General features: G+C 44.6%; 1 protein-coding gene across 1 annotated transcript in view; it reads left to right on the plus strand.

Annotated features, from left to right (window-relative positions):
* ACTN2 (actinin alpha 2) overlaps positions 1-21,830 on the plus strand; it is a 78,678-nt gene that overhangs the window by 51,834 nt on the left and 5,014 nt on the right. Inside the window, exons 10-19 of the mRNA NM_001034635.1 lie at positions 1,402-1,632; positions 3,986-4,133; positions 5,987-6,137; positions 9,968-10,076; positions 12,183-12,323; positions 13,949-14,131; positions 16,929-17,063; positions 17,988-18,167; positions 19,045-19,191; positions 21,068-21,133. Coding sequence (NP_001029807.1) covers positions 1,402-1,632; positions 3,986-4,133; positions 5,987-6,137; positions 9,968-10,076; positions 12,183-12,323; positions 13,949-14,131; positions 16,929-17,063; positions 17,988-18,167; positions 19,045-19,191; positions 21,068-21,133 — 1,491 coding nt within the window. The remainder of the gene's footprint in view (positions 1-1,401; positions 1,633-3,985; positions 4,134-5,986; positions 6,138-9,967; positions 10,077-12,182; positions 12,324-13,948; positions 14,132-16,928; positions 17,064-17,987; positions 18,168-19,044; positions 19,192-21,067; positions 21,134-21,830) is intronic.

The raw sequence follows: 21,830 nt of genomic DNA on the forward strand, positions 1-21,830 counted from the left end.
CCCTGTGTATGTATTTAAATATCAAATATCTAGAGGGAACCTGGTGGAGGCAGAGCTGGTAGAGCCCTCCGTCCAAGACATTTGAGCATGAGTTTCCAGGATGCCTTTTTACAGCTCTTCAGTCAGATTCTTGGTTAGAGTAGCACTTTCCACGCTGCTCTTCTTTTTGTTCTTATTATAGTGTAAATATTAACTAAGCAGGACCGGAGAAGCCAGGTGGCTTAGTGGTAAAGAATCCACATGCCAGTGCAGGAGATGCAGGAGACTCAAGTTCGATGCCTGGGTCGGGAAGATTCCCTGCAGAAGGACATGGCAACCTACTCTAGTATTCTTGCCTGGAGAATCCCATGGACAGAGGAGCCTAGCAGGCTATAGTCCATGGGGTTGCAAAGAGTTGGCCACAACCGAGTATGCATGCAACCAAAGCAAAGCAGGACCAGGCTGAGGTCCACAGCCACCTCCTCTCTGGATTGAACTCAGCCACAGTGACAGTAGCGGAGAACAAGTCATGTTTGCTGTGAGTTACTCGGGCCCATACTTGGCCTGTCCTGGGTAAAGCATCGGAACACTTGGAATCAATTTTCCCAAGTAGTTGTATGTATGAGTCCAAGCTGATGATGCTGTTTTGACTTTGTACTGTTGTGGGAAAATTCCATTTGCAGCATCATTTAATGCCAGTGATCCAGCTTCAGGGTTGAAGTAGGACCAGGACCAAAGGACAGATGCTCCTCAGTGATGATAGCCTTCATTGTCTTACTTGGTCCTTTATTCATCCTCTTCAGATAGACTGTGCAGGGCGTTTGTAAGGCCTTGGTGGTAATTCAAGAGAACGGGGCATCCTTCATTCTTGGGATTCATTGCCATTTCCACCTTCATCCTGTGGATTTCCTTGAAAGTTAGCTATTAAAATACACTTTGGCATTGAGTCAGTTCCAGATTTACAGTGCTTTTGTGTAGTAAATAGACCCATTAGATTTGAGCCGATTGAAACTAGAAATACATTTTAAGTTAAACCCAGTCCTTTCCTGATTTTATTCCACCACGTGAAGTTTTTGGTTGTTTTTTTTTTTTTTTTTTTTCATTTGAAAGCTCCATCCAGCATTTGTCTGCTCATGTCTGGTCCCCAAGTTTCCTGTAAATGTCTCATTTTTGTAAAACATGCCTTGTGCTGACTCTGAGTTTTCAACCTGTACACTTGGGCAAGGGTGAGTGGCCCTGGGTGGGGACTGAAGTCTCCATTTGTGTCCTCCTTACAGATGGGGCTGTTACAGACTTCTATAATCTCAGGAGCTTTTGGTCAACCCATTCCCAATTGTTAGATGCCTCTGTTTTATAACTGGGGGTCAGTTTGCTGTTTTTTTCAGCAGTTTTTATGTGTGTGTGTGTGTGTTTTGGGAGCAGCTTTTGGAATGGATTCGGCGCACGATCCCCTGGCTCGAGAACCGGACTCCTGAGAAGACCATGCAGGCCATGCAGAAGAAGCTGGAGGACTTCCGGGATTATCGCCGGAAGCACAAGCCTCCCAAGGTGCAGGAGAAGTGCCAGCTGGAGATCAACTTCAACACCCTGCAGACCAAGCTGAGGATCAGCAACCGGCCGGCCTTCATGCCCTCCGAGGGCAAGATGGTGTCGGTGAGTAGCCCCTTGGCCCCGGGGGCACCCTGCTCTTTTTTTTCATAAAGTCCCTCCTCTGATTTGCCGCTGAGAGGAGGCACTGACTATAATTTTGACCCTGTGGCCACTTCCTTCTGGATATTTTCTCTCTGCCATCATACAATTCTTGCCTCTCCCTGCTGTTGGTGCCTCACACAGAGCAGGCCTCTCACAGACACCTGGTGATGGTGTCCCTCCCTCCCCTCCCCGCCTCTGGGTGGACTGGCATCTCCATCACATACCTCTGTTCCCTCCTGTTACCACCTCCCCGTTTCACCTTCTCCAGGCCTCAGTCCTACATTCACCTCCCTCTCTGCATATTGGTTTCTCCCACTCTGCTGAATCTTTCCCATCCGCATTAGGAAGCAGTCTAGAATCTACCAGACAAAAATGAAAACCTCCTATGACTCCACATCTCCCCACAGCAGCTGTCCTGTTTCTCAGCTCCCTTTGCAGCAGGATATCCAGAGAGAATTCTTTATGGTCCTTAGCTTTGGTTCCTTCCTCTTCCTTTACTTCTTTTACTCTTCAACCTGCAGTAAGTAATCTGGCTTCCATCCCCACCTACATGGAGACTGTTCTGTTCAAAGTCAGCACGATCCATGTTGACAACCCAGTGGTCCCTTCTGTTTTCATGTTTTCTGTTGCTGTGACCATGGCTTCCTTGAAACTCCTTCCACTCTTGAACTTAGCTGAGTTCCTCCTGCCTGACCACCGAGTCCTTCCAGTCACTGCTCACAGCTTTGCTTCCTCCCCCGAGGCTATAGGTAGATGGTTTCTGGGTCAAGGGTTCCTGACTTTCTCCTCTGTCTTGACACCTGCAAGTGAACTCATCCAAGCTTGTGGCTTTAATTACCAGCTATAATGGCAATGTCTCCCAAATTTGACGTCTCCAGCTCTGATTTCTGCCCCAGTTCCAGATTCATATGTCCACTTGGATGTCTCAAAACCTAACATCCAGGAGTCCTTCTGCAGTGAGCTCTGTGTGAGTAAATGGCATCACTGACCCCTAAGTTACTAAAGCCCCAAACCCAGGTGTCATCTCAGATCCTCCCATTCTGTCACTTTCTTGTATCTGGTTCCTCAGCAAGTTCCCCTGGCTCGGGATCATACCTTGAACCTGAGCCCTTCTCTCGACCTCTGTTGCTGTCGCCTGTGCTAAGCCACCAGTGCTTCTCTTTGGACCCTGCAGTGACTTTCTCACTTGTTTTTCTTGTTCTTTTCCCCCTAAAATGCATTCTCTACATAGCAGCTGCCATCATCTTTTAAAAAAATTTTTTTCCTGTGGCATGCCAGCTCAGGTGCCCTGTGGCATGTGGGATCTCGTAGTTCCCCAACCAGGAGTCAAACCCACATCCCCTGCATTGAGTCTTAACCCCTGGACTACCAGGGAAGTCCCCATCTTTTTAAAACATAAATCACAGTATGTCTCCTTTCTTCTCAAAACCCTCCAGTGACTTTCTAAAATATCTAGAATAAGATCCAGATCCCTTTTCCGGGATCTGACGTGGTCCGACCCCCACCCCGCCCTGCTGACCTCATCTCCGGCTGCTCTGCCCCTCAGCCATCTATGGACACACCTGCTGTGGCCCTTCCCAAGCCCAGAGTGCACCCCTTCCACAGGCCTTTAGCTCATCCCTCCCTTCATCATGAACTTGGCTTTCCCATCCCTGAGGTCTCGACTCAAATGCCAGCTCCTCAGAGGCGTCTCTCTGCTCAGTAACCCGCCTAAAGGAACCGCTCTCACATGCCCTCATCAGTGTCACTTGACTGTGAGTTGTTTTTCCTTAGCAGCACATCACTGTCGGAAATAGGAGTTTTGCTTGTTTAATTCCTTATTTGTTGTCTTTCTCCCCACCCCCCACCACAGTCATGAAAACTACACGGAGGCCCTGGGAACTTTACAGGTGCTGTCCACTCTTATACCAAAGGTTCCCACAGCGCCTGCACATGTGTGATGTCCGGGAACCAGTTGACAGCTGGTAGAGCCCAGTCTCTGAGTCATTTTGGGGCTGAGTCATTCTGTGGCTTCAGCTTCTAGTAGCCAGAAAATTAAAGTGTGTAAACCTTTGTCCACATCTGGAGAAGCATTTGATATCTGTTCACTGATGAGAAGGGCCATCTTAGTCCAAAAAGTCCAAAAGGTGATAATGAAGATGTTTAGAAGCCAAAACATGGGGATGGTTATTTGGGGTGGGTGGGGAGTACAGAGGGCGAAGGAAGGACAAGAAGGCACCCAGGAAAATGCCGCTGACATCACAGAGGGGATCGGAGGGGAGCCCAGGGGGCCAGAACATAACGGATGTGTCGTGCTTGTCTCCAACCATCCCAGGACATTGCGGGCGCCTGGCAGCGGCTGGAGCAGGCGGAGAAGGGCTACGAGGAGTGGCTGCTGAACGAGATCCGGAGGCTGGAGCGCGTGGAGCACCTGGCTGAGAAGTTCCGGCAGAAGGCATCCACGCATGAAACCTGGGCGTACGGTGAGTCCTTGGGGCACGGTGGGCTCCTGGAAAATCGGGGTTGAGTTGCGGACAGAGCCGTACATGTGTGAAGTGACCACTGTCCCTGGTGCCTGTGGCCCTGTAGGCAGCTGTCCTCGCCCCTTTCTGGTTTGCTGTCCCAGGTCCTAGGGTACTTCAGGAGATGGGTATGGGGAATTTCCTGGCAGTCTAGCGGTTAGGACTCCATGCTTTCATTGTTGTGGCCCAGGTTCAATCCCAGGTCAGGGAACTGAGATCCAGCAAGCTGTACTGTGCAGCCAAAAACAAAAAAGTAGAGATGAAGATGGATGTTTTTACCAAACAGGACTCATAGTACATTCTTCCCACACTTAACTACACAGCTAGGCCTCGTCCTCCTTAAGGCCCAGCCTCCTCCTGACTCAGCCTACTTTCCTCTGTCTGATTCCACAATCATCTGTTTATTCCCTAACTGTGGGTCAGACAGCCCTGGCCCAGAAACTAGCTTCTGCAGATAGAAGTTTTATTAAATGCTACAAAAGCAACAAAATTTCCCACTTAGAAAATCTGCTTGCAAGGAAAGAACACAAGGTATGGTTTTCTGTCTTCCCAATGCTCTTGTTTCACTTAGATTCATCTGCTCCTTTCAGGCCTCACAGGCATACCTGTTTGCATGGCTGTGATGCTGTGCTTGTGCTATCGTTTTGACTCTGCGCTCTTTGCTGAGGTAGAAGAACAGAACATCCCCTCGTGACATGATCATCTATTTTGAGAAAGGACAGGGAGGTTTCCCTCATCCTTTGGGTTCCTTTTGCTGTCGTACTGCTTGACTGTCCATGTTGCACAGCAAGACGGTCACACAGACGTGCAGCCAGGCAGGTTGGCCTCCTAGCACTGACACCTCCCAACTGTGCACCCTGCATGCTTCTTACCTCTCAGGGCCTCAGTGTCCTCTGCAAAGTGGGGTAACAGTCGTCCCTCCTTCACAGGGTTTTTGTGAAGATTTAATGAGTTCATATTTATAAGGTATTTCAGTTGGCATTTGGCACATAGTGCTGTGTTGTCATCATTCAGTATGTGAACATTTGCTTTCCATGTCTAGCTTTGTGGAATTACATTCTTAAAGGTCATCAACCAGGGAATAAAAATGGGTCCAGTTATAACCACAGAACTTGCTTGACTTAAGAAATATTTGTGGCGAAACAGTTTCAGAGAGAAATTTTTCTGTTGTTATTAGAAAAAAATCACAGGCTGCATTTAATCTCAGTAAAAAATAAAGTTTTCAAACAAGCAGAATCGGGCTAAGATGGTTGAACCCATGGGCAGACAAGTAAGAGTACACGTGTTTTGTCTAATAATCCCAGATAATGTTCATGGGCTAGTAATTACTAGCTTAACTGAGCATCACAAGGAAGTCAGGTACTTCTTTAGGAATAACACAGACTTGTTGTTTAGAACATGCTCAGTGTGCTTTCCGGGCTTCCCACTCACCTGGCAGTGCAGGAGACTTAAGAGATGGAGGTTCTATTTCTGGGTCGGGAAGATCCCCTGGGAGAGGGCACAGCAACCCATTCCAGTATTCTTTCCCGGAGAATTCCATGGCCAGAGAAGGCTTCAGGGTACAGTCCCTAGAGTCGCAAAGAGTCAGACATGACTGAAGTGACTTAGCATGCACGCAGTGTGCGTTCCACCGTTCCAGAACACACAGGGGCTCAAGGCCTCCTTAGCAGAGTGACAGCCTGAATTCTAGCTGAGATATTATCTCTGCCTCTTCAGGGCTGTCCTTCTTTTTCCCTTCTCTTGGTTTTCTGAAATGACCCAGGACTTTGCAAAGAGGCCAAAGCCCTCACACTCCCTTGCTGCAACCATTGCAGGCAAAGAGCAGATCTTGCTGCAGAAGGATTACGAGTCGTCAACCCTGACGGAAGTGCGGGCTCTGCTGCGGAAGCACGAGGCCTTCGAGAGCGACCTGGCTGCACACCAGGACCGCGTGGAGCAGATTGCCGCCATCGCCCAGGAGCTCAAGTATGTGCTGCCTGCGGGCGCCGCCGCTGACATTGAGCCCTGGGTCCCACCAAGGACCCTACAGAGAGCTTCCCCAGGCATTCCCAGGGAGAGGGCCGTGGGGGCCCGCCTTTCCTGTCCTTTCCTAAATGTTGATCCAAGCCAGAGGATGCTGTGATGGGATTGGTCCTGGTTTTTTTTTTTTCTTTTTTCCTAAGCTTTTTATTTTGTATTGGGTTTTTTTCCCCCCCTCAACTGTATATTTTGTATTGGGGTATCAGGGCTTCCCTGGTGGCTCACACAGTAAAGAATCTGCCTGCAATGTAGGAGATCCCTGGGTCAGGAAGATCCCCTGGAGAAGGGAATGGCTACCCACTCAGTATTCTTGGCCTGAAGAATTCCATGGACAGAGGAGCCTGAAGGGCTATGGGTTCGCAAAGAGTCGAACACAACTGAGCGACAAGACTTTCACTTTCAGATAGCCAATTAACTGTGTTGTGGTAGTTTCAGGTGAACAGCAAAGAAACTCAGCCATACATATACATGCATCCATTTTCCCCCAGACTCCCCTCCCATCCATAGGCTGCCACATAACATTGAACCAATGTGCTATATGGCAGGTCTTTGTTGGTTATCCATTTTAAATATAGTTCGGTGTATATGTCCATCCCAAACTTTTAACTCTCCCTTTCCCCCATCCTCCCCCCACCCGGCCACCATAAGTTCATTCTTTAAATCTGTGAATCTGTTTCTGTTTGGTAAGTAAGTTCATTTATATCATTTCTTTTTAGATTCCATCTATAAGGGATGTTATAGGATATTTCTCCTTCCCTGTCTGACTTCCTTCACTCAGTTTGACAATCTCTAGATCCATACATGTTGCTGCAAATGGCATTATTTCATTCTTTTTCATGGCTGAGTCACAGTCCGGGTCCTATTTTTTTTTTCCTTAAAGAGTGACACTGACTTTTGTGCTGGTCCTTTGGTTTTGGTAGCGTCCCTTTGTCCATCCATCGGGCAGCACCCTCATGCCCAGCACAGGCAGCTCCACTTCCAATTGGTTTTGGTAGTGTCCCTGTGTCCATCCATCGGGCAGCACCCTCATGCCCAGCACAGGCAGCTCCACTTCCAAGAGGATGGGAAACGAGCACTCGGGATGGGAGCATGGCTTGCAAAGGGGGCCTCACCCAGGCCTGGGTGCATGAGATGCCCCATATTACCCCCCGCCCCTGAAACCAAAGACCAAGATGCCTCCAAAGGAAGAGATAGTAAGGCCCCACTTTCCTTTGTCATCAAATAAGTGCCGTTTCATTTTCATGCTCTTTATTTTATGGGAGGAGCTAACATGAGGTTGAGGCCAGGGTAGTTCAAGCCCCGGTGGGTGTTGTAGGTCCCACTGATCCAGACGCTGCCTCTGGCTGTGGCCATCCTTCCAGAGAGGGGCTGCTCTGTTGTTCCTAAGCCTTTTTTTTTTTAAGATCCTTGCTCCTTTTCATAAATACAGAATTCCATTCCCTACTTCTCTATCCCTCATTATTACCACTGATAGATCTGTACACTTTTTAGAGCTTGTCACATAATGATAACTTTAAACAACCAATAGTAAATGTTTTTTATGATAATGTTACATTTTAAGACTCTCATGTTTCTCCCTTTTGACTGGAGCGAATTCCTTAATTAACAGAGACGGCCTCTTTTAGAACTATCTTCTTATTCAGCCTTGCCCAAATATATTCTTAAATATTTGTGGCTTTCATATCCAGTTTTTCACTGTATTTGTGGCTTTACCATTGTCTTATTTCTTATGCTTCTTGAATGTTGGCCATCTGGCTGCTTGTTAACAATTTCAAATAAAAAAAGGGAGGGAAACACAAGTAATTTAATGTTATATCATAGTTCCCATAAATAATTTGGGATGGTTTCAAATATTGCTCATAAAAATTAAGTAACAATTTTATATTATTATTATTCCTGGTATCCCCAATGTGTATTTCTTTACTCACTCAAGAGAGGAGCCACAGAATCTAAACCTGTGTTCATCTTACTATTATTAGTCTCCCTTTCCTTTCTACCTTTTCTAAAATAATGATGTTTATGCAGTCCTCAAAGTACAGAAGAAAAGAAAATACCCTGCACAGCTATGCACTCCCTAAGTCCTTGGAATTCGGTATGTGTAGAGCTGCTGCTGCTGCTGCTGCTAAGTCGCCTCAGTCGTATCCAACTCTGCGTGACCCCATAGACGGAGGCCCACCAGGCTCCCCCTTCCCTGGGATTCTCCAGGCAAGAACACTGGAGTGGGTTGCCATTTCCTTCTCCAATGCATGAAAGTGAAAAAATAAAGTGAAGTTGCTCAGTCGTGTCCAACTCTTAGTGACCCCATGGACTGCAGCCCACCAGGCTCCTCTGTCCACGGGATTTTCCAGGCAAGAGTACTGGAGTGGGGTGCCATTGCCTTCTCCGTGTGTAGAGCTAGTATGTATGAATTAGAAAGAGGGATACATGTTCGCCCTGATGATAATCACAGAAAGCTGTGATTGATGCCTCCACTGTGGATCACTAGAAGGTTCCTGGGTTTTTAGTTCTGAAGTCTTTCTGCTCTTTAATAGTTGCATTTGAAGAGCCATATCGTTTTCACTTTGTATTCAGGGCTAAATGTATTGCTGTCATGTTTTGGTTGGTTTTGATTTTCTGGTTATAATAATCAGAGAATCTCAGTCCATCTCAGTTAGTGGTGTGTGTGTGTGTGTGTGTCTGTGTGTGTGTGTCTGTGTGAGTACGTGTGTACAAAGCTGCTCTTAAGAACTGGATTCTTTAGATGATTGGGAGCTTCTTACCCACAGAAAGCACACTCACATCACAACACATGCATCTCCTTTATTCAGAAACAGTGACATTCAATAAAGACAAGTTAATTTTGTTTAAGAGAATAAAAAGCAGGTTAACAGCCATTGCCTTAATTTAGAGTCGAAAGAAGGAATAAGCTTCAGGGAAATGGATTTGGTCCGATAGGAGGGAATTTCCTAAAAGCCTCACTTTGGACTGTTTTGAGGCTTGCTTTCATCCTAACTAAAAGGGTGATTAAATTTTGTCCAGGATTCAAACTTTCTATCCCCAGAGACACTAGGTTTACTTTCTAGTCAATAATTTGCTTGAATGGTAAATTCAGGTTATCTCACCTCACAAAGATCCCATTAGGATGTACAGCAGGGCTGGTGAGGAACAGGGACCCCTGAGGGAGAAGTCATGGTGTCCCTGCTGTCACACGAGTGACATGAGTCAGTCCTCGTCAGAGAGGAAGGGCTTGGTGCTGCTGGGCTCAGAGTCCCAGCACCTCCGCCCCCTGCCTTCCCCCCGGGACGTGGTGCTCTGTCCAGCCTGGTGCCCTTTGAGATGAGCCAAGGATACAATGGGGTGCAGGCTGATCCCCCTCTCCCTCCCTCCCCCATGACTCATTTGATGTTCCCATCACCGTGGCTTCAGCACGGTCCCTGGGACTGTCCTCAGGTCAGATTCTTGGCTTCATTTACAGGTACATCACCACTTAAAAATAATGCACTCCAGGGGTCCGGCCAAGAAAATGAAGGCAGAATAAAGTTAACCTGAGGTGTCAAGAGGACAGCTTTTCTCTCTGTTTAGAAATCTGTTGACCAGCAAGAATTTTCCTAATTCTTCCTGTGATGTCAGAGAATAGCGATCATGTTTGCAGTGCTGAACAAAACCCTGAAACACCCTGCTCGTTCTCCATTACATCTTTTTTTTTTTTTTTTAATTACTACCAATTTATTTTGAGCCTGTGTCCACTTTTCTTTATGTCATCTGGGAAAGTTATTCTTCATTTTCCCTTCTGATAGTGAACTGGACTATCACGACGCTGTGAATGTTAATGATCGCTGCCAGAAAATCTGTGACCAGTGGGATCGGCTGGGAACGCTCACTCAGAAGAGGAGAGAGGCCCTGGAGGTGAGTCTCCAGGCCACCTGTTGGCATGACACCTTCTAACAGAGGTTCCTTTACTAACTCACTGTTATTCATTTTGTTTTTCTGTGGCATGATGTGTATAAACCAAAACAGATTGTCTGTGGACTTCCCTGGTGCCCCAGTGGCTAAGACTCTATGCTCCCAATACAGGGGTCCCAGGTTCAATCCCTGGTCAGGGAACTAGATCTCACATGTCGCAACTAAAGATCCTGTGTGCCACAACTAAGACAGAGCACAGCCAAATAAAATAAATATTAAAAAAAAAAAAAGCATGTGTAGTGAATAGAGCTTCTACAGAGAACATGAAAAGCAGGAGAACAAGGAAAATGGAAAGTTGGTAGTTTTGTTGTCATTTATCCATATGGCAATGACATGCCCTTTTGAATTAAAAATACAAAAGTCCAGTAGTAATGAGATAATGGTATAAACTCATTTTTGTGAAATAATAATGGCAGTGAATTTCCCAACATCCTTATCTAAGAGTAAATTGAGCTGAGACTGAGTCAGGAAATAAGGAAGAATGGAAGTTGAGACATTCAAAGGGAAGATGGCAACACATGTTGAGGTAAGTAAAAATGGATGTGAAACAGAATCAGGATGAATCTGGCCCTATTCAAGTATAAGACTTGGAGAAACAGAAGTAAGTGGCTGGTTTTTAGCTGAACCTAATCATCTCTCAAGATTTCCCTGGTGGCTCAGTGGTAAAGAATCTGCCTGCAGTGCAGTAGATAGAGGAGACACAAGTTTGATTCCTGGGTCGGGAAGATCCTCTGGAGGAGGGCATGGCAACCCATTCCAGTATTCTTGCCAGGAGAATCCTATGGACAGAGGAGCCTGGTGGGCTATGGTTCATAGTGTTGCAAAGTCAGACACAACTGAAGCGATTGAGCATGCACACATGCAGTCTTCTCTCACCATGGAAGACTCAGACGACATGAAGAAAGAAGCAGTTAGCAATTTTCTGAGTCTTTTCACCCTGACTCTGATGAAGCTTTTAACATGTGTAATATCAGGCTTCCTAGATGCGAACCAGCTGTTAATATATTCACTTAAAGAAAAACGATGAGAGAAAGGAAGGACCAGGCATGTGACAGAGAAAGCTCAAATTTTTTGAACAAGAGGAAAAATGACTCCCAACTATGGAAGAGTTTTAGATTCCAGATGCCTCCCTGCCATAGGAAATGAGCATAATATTGTTCTCTGTGACTTGAAGCCTTGTGCTTTCAAATGGCCAGAAAGGCAGAGAGGTTCTCCAAGTTAAATTCTGAATGAGGATTTAAGAACATGAAACTGTAGTTCCTCCTGTCCTCTCTAGGTAGGTGACTGTTGGGAAAGGCACAGTGTTGATCATAAAATGAGGACGATACCATGAATTTTCTATGAACCAGCATGGTTAGAGAATCAGGTCCTCTAACTTCTAAAGTGTACGTTAGCTGAAAGCACCTTACTGCATACTCTATGTGGATTCTCAGTCTTCAAAAGGTAGGATGTGGGGACTTTCCCGGTGGTCTAGTGGTTAAGAATCTGCCTGCCAATGCAGGGGATATGGGTTTGATCCCAGGTCCCTGGGAAGGTTCCACATGCCACGGAGCAACTAAGCCTGTGCCACAGCTATTAATACTGAGCCTGTGCTCTGGAGCGCATGCTCTGCAATAAGAGAAGCCACTGCAATGAGATGCCTGAGAACCACAATGAAAAGTAGCCCCCACTTGCCACAACTGGAGAAAGCAAACTCGCAGCAACAAAGACCCAGCACAGCCAAAATAGATAGACAAATAATAAATAAATAAAAATTTTAAAAAATACAAGAGTAACAGGTGGTAGAATATTTTAAATACTTTCAGAACATTGTGACTCTGGATGTAATTAAATCCACCTCTGATTCAGAAGGCACTTCAGAGACCTGCAGGGCTCAGCCTAGTCATTTGGACATCAGTTAATCTTTTTGTATACACATGCTGATAATGGGAGGGTTGTGATGGACGAAATGTCAGATAATAGTTTATTGCTTTGGAGTGCATCTTTACATGTTCTGAGAACTTTTTCTGATTTAGTCTATGATAACACTGACTTCTATTTAATCTTCAGAGAACTGAGAAATTGCTGGAAACCATCGATCAACTTCACCTGGAGTTTGCCAAGAGAGCAGCTCCTTTCAACAACTGGATGGAAGGCGCCATGGAGGATCTACAAGACATGTTCATTGTCCACAGCATTGAAGAGATCCAGGTAAGTGAACACAGCTCTGTGTTCCCACTACTAGAAATGAATCGTAATTTCAAAAGAGTTCTCTCTTTTGTTTTGTCTCATTTTTTAATTAAGAGAAATGTGGCTGGCGACATCCCTGGTAGTCTAGGGGTTAAAACTCTGAGCTTCCACTTCAGGAAGCAGGGGTTTGCTCCCTAGTCAGGAAACTAAGATTCTGCATGCTGTGTAGCGAAGCCAAAAACACACACGCATGTATAGGACTAGAAAGCACAATGTACCCTTTGACCTTTAGCTTAAAAATGTGTATACTACTCTGCTACAGCTAAATTAACATCAGCCAAATAAAGGAGAATATGTCTAAAAGGGTATGTTCTTTAAAATAGAATGTGAAATCATATGAGCAGAATAGACATATATGCTCTTGGACTTAGTCACAGCAAATGATGAGTTTATTGGCTGGTAAGTTACCTACTTTGCAGTGTTCGCATTTACTGTTCATTAAAATCTATGGAATTTCACCAGACCATAAAGCATAAAAAAAACACAAACTAGCACCTTCTACTTCCCACAATCCGAAATGGTCTGCTTTGGATCTCTTCTGGAGCATCAGAATTACAAATAAGACTTAAAAGTGATTTAGGGAGGTAAGTTCCTCTCAAATAGCCAGGACCCAATTTATTTAGAGACCATTTAATGTATAATGGAATATAAAGAGAAAATACTGTTGGATCATCAAAAATAATCTAGATATAAAAGAAATAGTGAAGGTTGGGATTTGAACCCAACCAAGGAACAGGAATTTTTGCCAAGGAGCATTCTAGAAGGGTTTGTACCTGGTTGTAGGGGGAAAGAAATTACTTCCTTGAACATGGCCTTTGTCTTGTGAAAGAAGCTGTGACAATGTTTCTTGCATGCACTCTTAAGCAGAGGTTGGCAATCTAAAATCGTTTTTGGAATAAGTGAGACATCAAAATATTCCTTGGAGGCCATACTTGATGCGTGAAGTAGTCTCTTCATTTAGTGAAAGGTGTGCTGGCAGCTGATGGGTTGCAGCATCTGTACTGAGTATTAGCATGGCCCTGGAAGGTGGTCCCCATGGCATCTACATACAACTGAACATAAGGAGCTGCTGTTTTACCCTCTAGGGTCCAAGGATAGGGTTGTTAAGTGGGGGCTTTATAAAGCTTGAGGGGAATGAGTTGGTTTCTGTGGCCTTTTCTTTTGCAGGAAAGGGAGGTACTTCCTGGTGGTCTGTAGGTTTAAAGGCAGCAAATGGTGGGTTCCTTTTGAGGGGCTAAGGGTAAATAAACCCTGGTCATTAGGAAAGGCAGCTAATTTAAGTTCTGTGCGTTGCTGGTGAGTAAGACCTAAACAGTAGCTGAGCATCATGATTAAATCAATTATGGTTTTTAAAAGAAGAAAACAATTATTTTTTAAAGACTTTGGATTAATAGACACCAGTGAGTCATCAGGAGGTCTTTTTTTCCCCCCATTTTGACGAACTTGAGTTTTGTGTACCAGATAGCTTCTCTGAGACATTCAGAATTTGTCATCCACTGGAGAGCCCTGCAGTTGTAAAGTTATTTATATGCCTGTAAAATTCACTCTGAAGTAAGTCAGGTTTTCTCCACTTGTCTCTGGCTTAGAGCTTGATCACTGCCCATGAGCAGTTCAAGGCCACGCTGCCCGAGGCCGACGGCGAGCGGCAGTCCATCCTGGCCATCCAGAACGAGGTGGAGAAGGTGATCCAGAGCTACAGCATCAGGATCAGCTCAAGCAACCCCTACAGCACCGTCACCGTGGACGAGATCCGGTCCAAGTGGGACAAGGTGGGTAACTGAAGGTCCAGGGGTGGGCAAGGAGGGTGTGGGGTGAGGTGGATGTTCTCAAGCTGAGGTGGAGAGAAGAGGTGAACCCCTGGGGAAGTTAGAGTGACTCCCTGGTGATCAGAGTTGCCCTTCACCCCAAATTTCACAGTTGCATTAAAAGAGAAACTGAGGCATAGTAGCAAGTTTAAGCTTTTTTTGAGCAAAAGTCAGTTTGAACTGGGCTGCATCCAATCTAGCAGACAGAAGGGAGCTCCAAGGAGCTGTACAAAATGAAAGACTTTTATAGGCAGAAAAGAGTAGGAACAAGGAAGTTACATGGCCAAAAAAAGAAGGTTGGTTATTGCAAAGTTACTTCCCTTTAGGGGTCTACCTGGCAGATGGTCACACTAGTGCTGATCAGGTGATTCCTGATTGACTGGTTTTTAAGATTCCATTTCTGGGAGAGCGGAAATTGTATTTAAGTCTAGGTCTGGTGGAGTGGGATTTAGTATAAGCGACTCTATTTTGGGCCTGTTGTCTTGTTTTTCACAGATGAAATATGTTACACTCTTCAATATCTAAATACATTTAGCAGTTTCTATGATCTGTAAGAAAGTAGAAATGATTGTCCTTAAGGAAAATCTTCTCAGTGTTAGCAAACTCAGTACAGGTTATAATACTGAAACTATTTTTAAAACCCCAGCTGAAAATTTGGTGGAATCCATTTTCTGCTGGTACTTCATCAGAGATTTTTAAGAATATGGGATAGACATGTCCTGAGTGTGTGTGAATTTAAAATGTGGGGAAATTACTTAGGAAACTGTATATGGGGAACCAAAGGACTCTCTGCTCATTTACTGCCACTTATATTTTGGGAAACTGTACAGATTTAATTATAGTCCAGTGGGATCATTTGAACCCTTTTGTCTCATTCTTAAGAAAGATTTATTTTCATGGTTTAAATTGTAGCACGGTTATCTTAGTAGGCTGCTAAGTCTTCAGTAAAGAAGTCCAGCAGGTGGATTTGAGGTGGCTTGCTATAAAAACACATGTAACAACTGTTTAGTTACAAACCATGCCAAAGAGAGGGGAAAGAAACAGGTATGGGAAAGAAAGTGTTAAACTGAGAGTCAGTTACTGCTACTGCTAAGTCACTTCAGTCGTGTCCAACTCTGTGTGACCCCATAGACGGCAGCCCACCAGGCTCCCCCATCCCTGGGATTCTCCAGGCAAGAACACTGGAGCGGGTTGCCATTTCCTTCTCCAGTGCATGCAAGTGAAAAGTGAAAGTGAAGTCACTCAGTCGTGTCCGACTCTTAGCGACCCCATGGACCGCAGCCTTCCAGGCTCCTCCGTCCATGGGATTTTCCAGGCAGGAGTACTGGAGTGGGGTGCCATTGCGTTCTCCACAGAGACAGTTAAGTTCTTGTTAAACTGAGAGACAGTTAGTTCTTGTTTCTGAACTTAAAATTAGCTCTGGTCTTCGGACAGTCAGAGTAAAAAGGAAACGGTGTTGAGCTGAGTAGTTTCCTTGGGCAGAAAAAGGGAAATATGTCACTTCTTTTCTTAAAATTTATTTATTTTTTAATTGAAGGATAATTGCTTTATAGAATTTTGTTGTTTTCTGCCAGATATCAACATGAATCGGCCACGGGTATGCATATGTCCCCTCCCTCTTGAGCTTCCCTCCCTTAAAGTGAGACAAACTCTTCTCCTGTCACTTAAGTTATAGAGCAAAATTTTCCAGAGGGAGTTTTGTAAAAGGGACATTGAATAGTAATGTCTTTTTGCCAGTACACACAGAAAAAGGCTTCTGAAGTAGCTCTTTTGTCTGTGGATCCAAAGAGAACTCAGGCATAGCATAAAATATAAATCACAGGGTACAAATGGAATGGAAAAAAATATGGGCCAGGTGGGATCCTTTCTGGTGGGCCAGCATCATACAGGGTTGAGCTCATGAACCTGGCAGGGGTTCCCAACTTTTTTGTGTCTTAGATCCCTTTGGTAGTCCAGGGAAGCCTGTGGCTCCTTTCTGATAAAAATATGTATACATTCATAAATAATATTAAAGGTTACAAAGCAAATAAATTACATTGAAAATAGTTATTAAAATATATATGCATATAACTGAATCACTTTGCTATACAACTGAAATTAGCACAACATTATAAATCAACTATACATCAATAAAAAATAAAAGACCAAGAAAATGTATTTTTAAAGTTGGAATATACTACCATATTTTAAACCTAGGTCTAATAGCAGACCTAGTAAATGTGAGTGGTGATGAGTGTCCATCATATTTTGAGAGGTAGGCAGTAACTAACGTATGTAAGAATGTGATTCCTGTTGTGATAGAGTCACAGTGGACTTGGTGTCCATATTCATAATCGAAGGAAATGCTCATTTTCCGCTGGAGCTGGGGAAAATAAGGATGTCAGTTTTGGTTCATTCAAGTTCACAAATCCTCTGCACTCTGCACCCAGCCCTGCAACCTGCACCGCAACCCCCACCCCCCGACCCCGGATTAGTGCTGCAGGCCGGGAACCCCAAGTTAGACAAATGGTCAGCGTCCCTCATGCAGACTTAGCCTTTCAGCAGGCACTGGTGGCACTGGGTGGCAATCAAGGCTAGACTGAGCTCCCTCTTAGTCCCTAAAGTAGGGAGCACACTCCCCTTCCTCCCCCTCCCCCTCCTTCTCCCTCCCTCCCCTCCCACTCTGCTCCCACCCCTGCCCTCCACCCACCACCACCTATCTTGGTCACTCTTCCTGGACCACCACTGGCCTCTAACCCCTGTTGTCCTTGAATCCTGGCAGGTGAAGCAGCTCGTGCCCATCCGGGACCAGTCACTGCAGGAGGAGCTGGCCCGCCAGCATGCCAACGAGCGTCTGCGGCGCCAGTTCGCTGCACAGGCCAATGCCATTGGGCCCTGGATCCAGAACAAGATGGAGGTGGGTTGGTGCCTCAGAGAAAGCATGTCATGGCCTCCAAATTGGTCCCCAAGCTGACACAACCACTGGTGTCCACTCAGTGCCATGAGAGCCCTGTCCAAGTCACCTGGGTCTTACCCTGGGTGGCCTCTGGGCTGTTGCAGCCTGTGCATCAGTTTAGGGGGGTTGGGGTGGGGGCGGGGTGCTGGGGGAAGGTGTACACGAACCGAAGGCTGGGAGGCTGTTCTCGCTGTCATCCATTCATCTTGTCATTAAAAATGGTGATGGGTCTCCTTCTCAGTTTTCAGCCTCTGCAGGACCTAGATTCTAAACCATCCATCCCTAAGGAGGATGTGTGAAGAGTCACAAATACTTGGCATATTCAGAACCTTTAAGGAAAAGTAATCTTTGAATGACAATTGATTTCTGGGTTCATTTTATTACCAAGAACAGCCAAGAGACATTTATTGACCTACTGTTCTTTTTTTTCTCTGAGTCCCCCCTCATGGTGATAAACTGTTGGCTTCTTTCTTAAAGAGGAGAACATCTAAAAATCTAGGAAATTCTTTTGACCACTGATGAAGCATCTAGTGGTCTGAAATCTGTCTGGCAGCCACATTCCTGCAGACCATCCCCCAGTCTCCTCGAAAAGAGGCCGCTTCAGGCATCCGTCTTCATTGGAAGAGGCTGAAAGGCCTCCTTTCTTCATGGATCTTGGTTGATTTTTTTTCTTTTCCTATTCTCTAGATAGATTAGAACTAGGGCTTCCTTCATGCTGTGGTACTGCCCTATTTCCTACTTCATCTGAAAAATAAGGGACTTTGGCTACCGCCTAAAATGCTGGTGTAGCTGGCATCAGAAGCAGAACCAGGAAGGATGCTGCCCACAGAGTCATTAGAGAGGCTGGCTCACCTTGTCCTCCTCCCCTGCTCTTGCCTCCACCAGGAGATTGCCCGGAGCTCCATCCAAATCACAGGAGCCCTGGAGGACCAGATGAACCAACTGAAGCAGTACGAGCACAACATCATTAACTACAAGAACAACATCGACAAGCTGGAAGGCGACCATCAGCTTATCCAGGAGGCCCTGGTCTTTGACAACAAGCACACTAATTATACTATGGAGGTACAGCTGCCGCACAGGCCTGTGGCGCCCTGGTGTCTGCCTGTGACCATTTCACCTGGTCAGGGTGTTTTCCGCCCACATTTGTCTCTATCTGTTCCTGTTTCGTTCTACAAGTATGAACGTGAGGGATCATTAAGCCTTTACTGTCACTGCATGTGAAATCGTTTTGTGAAGTAGATCAAGCACTGTGTGTGGGTGATCAGTCGCTCAGTCATGTCCAACTCTTTGCAACCCCATGGACCATAGCCTGCCATGCTCCTCTGTCCATGGGATTTCCAAGTCAAGAATACTGGAGTGGGTTGCCATTTCCTTCTCCAAGGGATCTTCCTGACCCAGAGACTGAACCCATGTCTCTTGCATCTCCTACATTGGCAGGCGGATTCTTTACCACTAGCGCCACCTGAGCAGCTCAGATCAAGTGCTATATAGTTGTTATTTATCAACATCATCCTTTGTCATCATTGTTATCACAACAGTGAATTCGCTGCACTGCTTTGGAGAGACTCCCAGGAATGGGACTGTTCCATTTCTACCAGTTTGGCCCAGTTTGATCCTTCTGGGAGCCAGTGGGTGTAATCCAGGGCTCATCCTGCTACCCGGTGAATAGAAAGGTGTTCCTAGTGACAGAAAGACTGTACACTGTACATTGTATTCTACAAGGTGCTAGTTGTCACTGTTAGAACCCTGCTCCTCACTTCTGAGTATTTCCCACTATAGAATCTTGAAAGAAAGTGCAAAAGTAGAATTAAAAAAAAAATGTATCGAGAAGTCCTACTTGTCTCCCTTTGGGTTGACTCTCCTGTTATGAAAGTGAGCAGGCGAGATTGACCTGCCGGGAGAACCTGGAGCTGATCATTTGCTGTTTTTCCCTTGGTAGCACATTCGTGTGGGCTGGGAGCTGCTGCTGACGACTATCGCCAGAACCATCAACGAAGTGGAGACCCAGATCCTGACGAGAGATGCGAAGGGCATCACCCAGGAGCAGATGAATGAGTTCAGAGCCTCCTTCAACCACTTCGACAGGGTACCTCACTCCTACTTATTTGAAAGGCAGTGCTGGGGACATCAAAAGACATATTTGAAATAGCAGTCATGCTGTTATTTTTAAGTCGTCATGTCCTTAAAATTTACTGGGAAACAGGATGATTAAGGCCAGAGGAAAAGAGCCACTGAAATGAAGTGTGCTAAGTTCTGATGTTGCTCAAGGTGACATCAGACAAGGTCTAGGTTTGTGGGCCCTTTTATACAGATCACTTAACAAATGCCTTTGTAGTTGGGAGCAAAGCAAGATTTATTCTAAGTGAAAGTACATCCTTAACAGAATATAGTTGAAGGATTTAGGTCATTTTCTAAGCACTTAAATACAAAGCTCTAATGTACTTTTCCTAATTAACTATTTAGGTAAAGCACCTGATGAAAATTAGCCTACTCTTTTGCCATAAAACTTAATTTTCTTTTTTAACGAACAAAATCAGCTCATGAAATGTTGTAAGTAAAATGTATCAACAAAATGATGACCATATAAAAAGTTTAGTGCTGCCCTTAAAATATTATCTAATATTTTGATTTGAATATAATTGGGTAAAACCAGTTCTTCACAAGAAAATGCCCAGTTTGCTTATCATTTAGTTAATAGTGACTCTTAAGGCCACATTCCATTTGTTAAAAGATCCCTAACAAAGTATATTTCATTCTTTTGCTCAGGACCCTGTGTATGATTTACAGATATTAGTTAAATGGTTCTTAAAATGCCTGTGGACTAGACCAGCCATATTCAGGCCTATTAATGAGTTCAGAAAGTAGACTTCTGATCAGGGAGCTGAGGCATAAATAAAGTATTATATACAGACATGGATACTAAAGTTATTTTGGCTTCAGCACAGCTGTACTGTTGATGCTATCACACTGACCTGACTTCCTTCAGGTCGGGTCTTTTTCCTTCCATGGAGGGAAATAATTGACCATTGTTCCTGCATATATCACCTGGGCTTTTAGGAGGACAGCTCCGCTTGTTTGGGCCACTTCAGAGAGGGGAAATCCACATCTATTTGAATCCAGGGTAACGAGACTGTCTCTTGCAACAAAGGTGCAAAGGAGGACAATGCAGAACCTGCCAAGTTTAAAAGTTTAAGTAAAGCAACTATAGTCCAATAAAAATTAATTAAAAAACAAAAAACCCAGCTTCCCAGTTGCAGTGAATAATTTTCATTCATCTAACAAGAACTCCTTTCAAACACGTGTATACCTGTGGCGGATTCATGTTGATATATGGCAAAACCAATACAATATTGTAAAGTTAAAAAAAAAAAATAAAATAAAACTAAGAAGGAGTGAAAAATTAAAAAAAAAAAAAAAAAGAACTCCTTCCATACTAGCTTTCCCTTCCCGCCGCCCAGTAAAAGAATTAATAGAAGTTTAAGTTAAGGATTCTACGTCTTGGAGGGACTTGGGCCTGAGAGTGGCTGTAGGGTAACTGCAGCATGAATCCTAGCCCTGCTGTCATCTTTGGGGGACTTTTACAAGCGAGGTCTGCCTGGGGCCTCAAGAGTGTGAGGCGTTCTCACAACACTTACATTGTGTTCGGTCATCAGTGGGTGGCAGTGGGCAGCTTCTGACATGGTCATTTTCAGTAGCACTGGGTATTCCTCCTGCTTTCTAAGGTGTGGTCTCCATTTCTGACTGCTGTTTACCTTCCTTCCCTACTTTTTCCTTTTTAAGAAATTATTTTGTAATGTAATGTCCCTGTGTTGGGCCTGTCCTTTCTGTAAATCAGACCTTTAAAAATTCTTTGGCAGATGTCAAAGTGTCCCTTCTCTTTCTGGATTTTGTTCCCTGGTCAAGTCGAGTTGTTTATTTTGCGTCTAACACTCAACTTCTTTCTTCTTTCTTTTTGTTGAAAGAGGAAGAATGGTCTAATGGATCATGAGGATTTCAGAGCCTGCCTGATCTCCATGGGTTATGACCTGGTAAGACAGAAGTTGAAATTTTACTATGATATTCTACTGAGCTTATTTAGGTTTGTATTTTAGAAGACAACTGCCTTAAACTGTGGCAGCCCACTTGGGATTGTTTCATTTACCAAGGTTACTAGGTAACATGCCTGGTACCGTATGAAAATGACTTCCTGGAGTCAGAACATATATTTTCATTCAGTCATTGGTCAGCTGGTTTTTCCCTTGTGAAGGAAGATAACATAAAACTTTCCTGATGGTTTTTAAACAGCATTATTTGAGAGATAATTTACATACCCTACAATTTGCCCATTGAAAGTAGACACTTCAGTGGCATTTCCTCCTGATTTTCAAAGTGTTTTTTCCTCTAGTATTTTAGAAGGTAAAAAGTTTTTTTTTTTTTTTAATTTTATTTTATTTTTAAACTTTACATAATTGTATTAGTTTTGACAAATATCAAAATGAATCCACCACAGGTATACATGTGTTCCCCATCCTGAACCCTCCTCCCTCCTCCCTCCCCATACCATCCCTCTGGGTCGTCCCAGTGCATTAGCCCCAAGCATCCAGTATCGTGGATCGAACCTGGACTGGCAACTCATTTCTTACATGATATTTTACATGTTACAATGTCATTCTCCCAAATCTTCCCACCCTCTCCCTCTCCCACAGAGTCCATAAGACTGTTCTATACATCAGTGTCTCTTTTGCT

This window comes from Bos taurus, chromosome 28 (genome assembly GCF_002263795.3).
Source record: "Bos taurus isolate L1 Dominette 01449 registration number 42190680 breed Hereford chromosome 28, ARS-UCD2.0, whole genome shotgun sequence".
Taxonomy (NCBI): Eukaryota; Metazoa; Chordata; class Mammalia; order Artiodactyla; family Bovidae; genus Bos; species Bos taurus.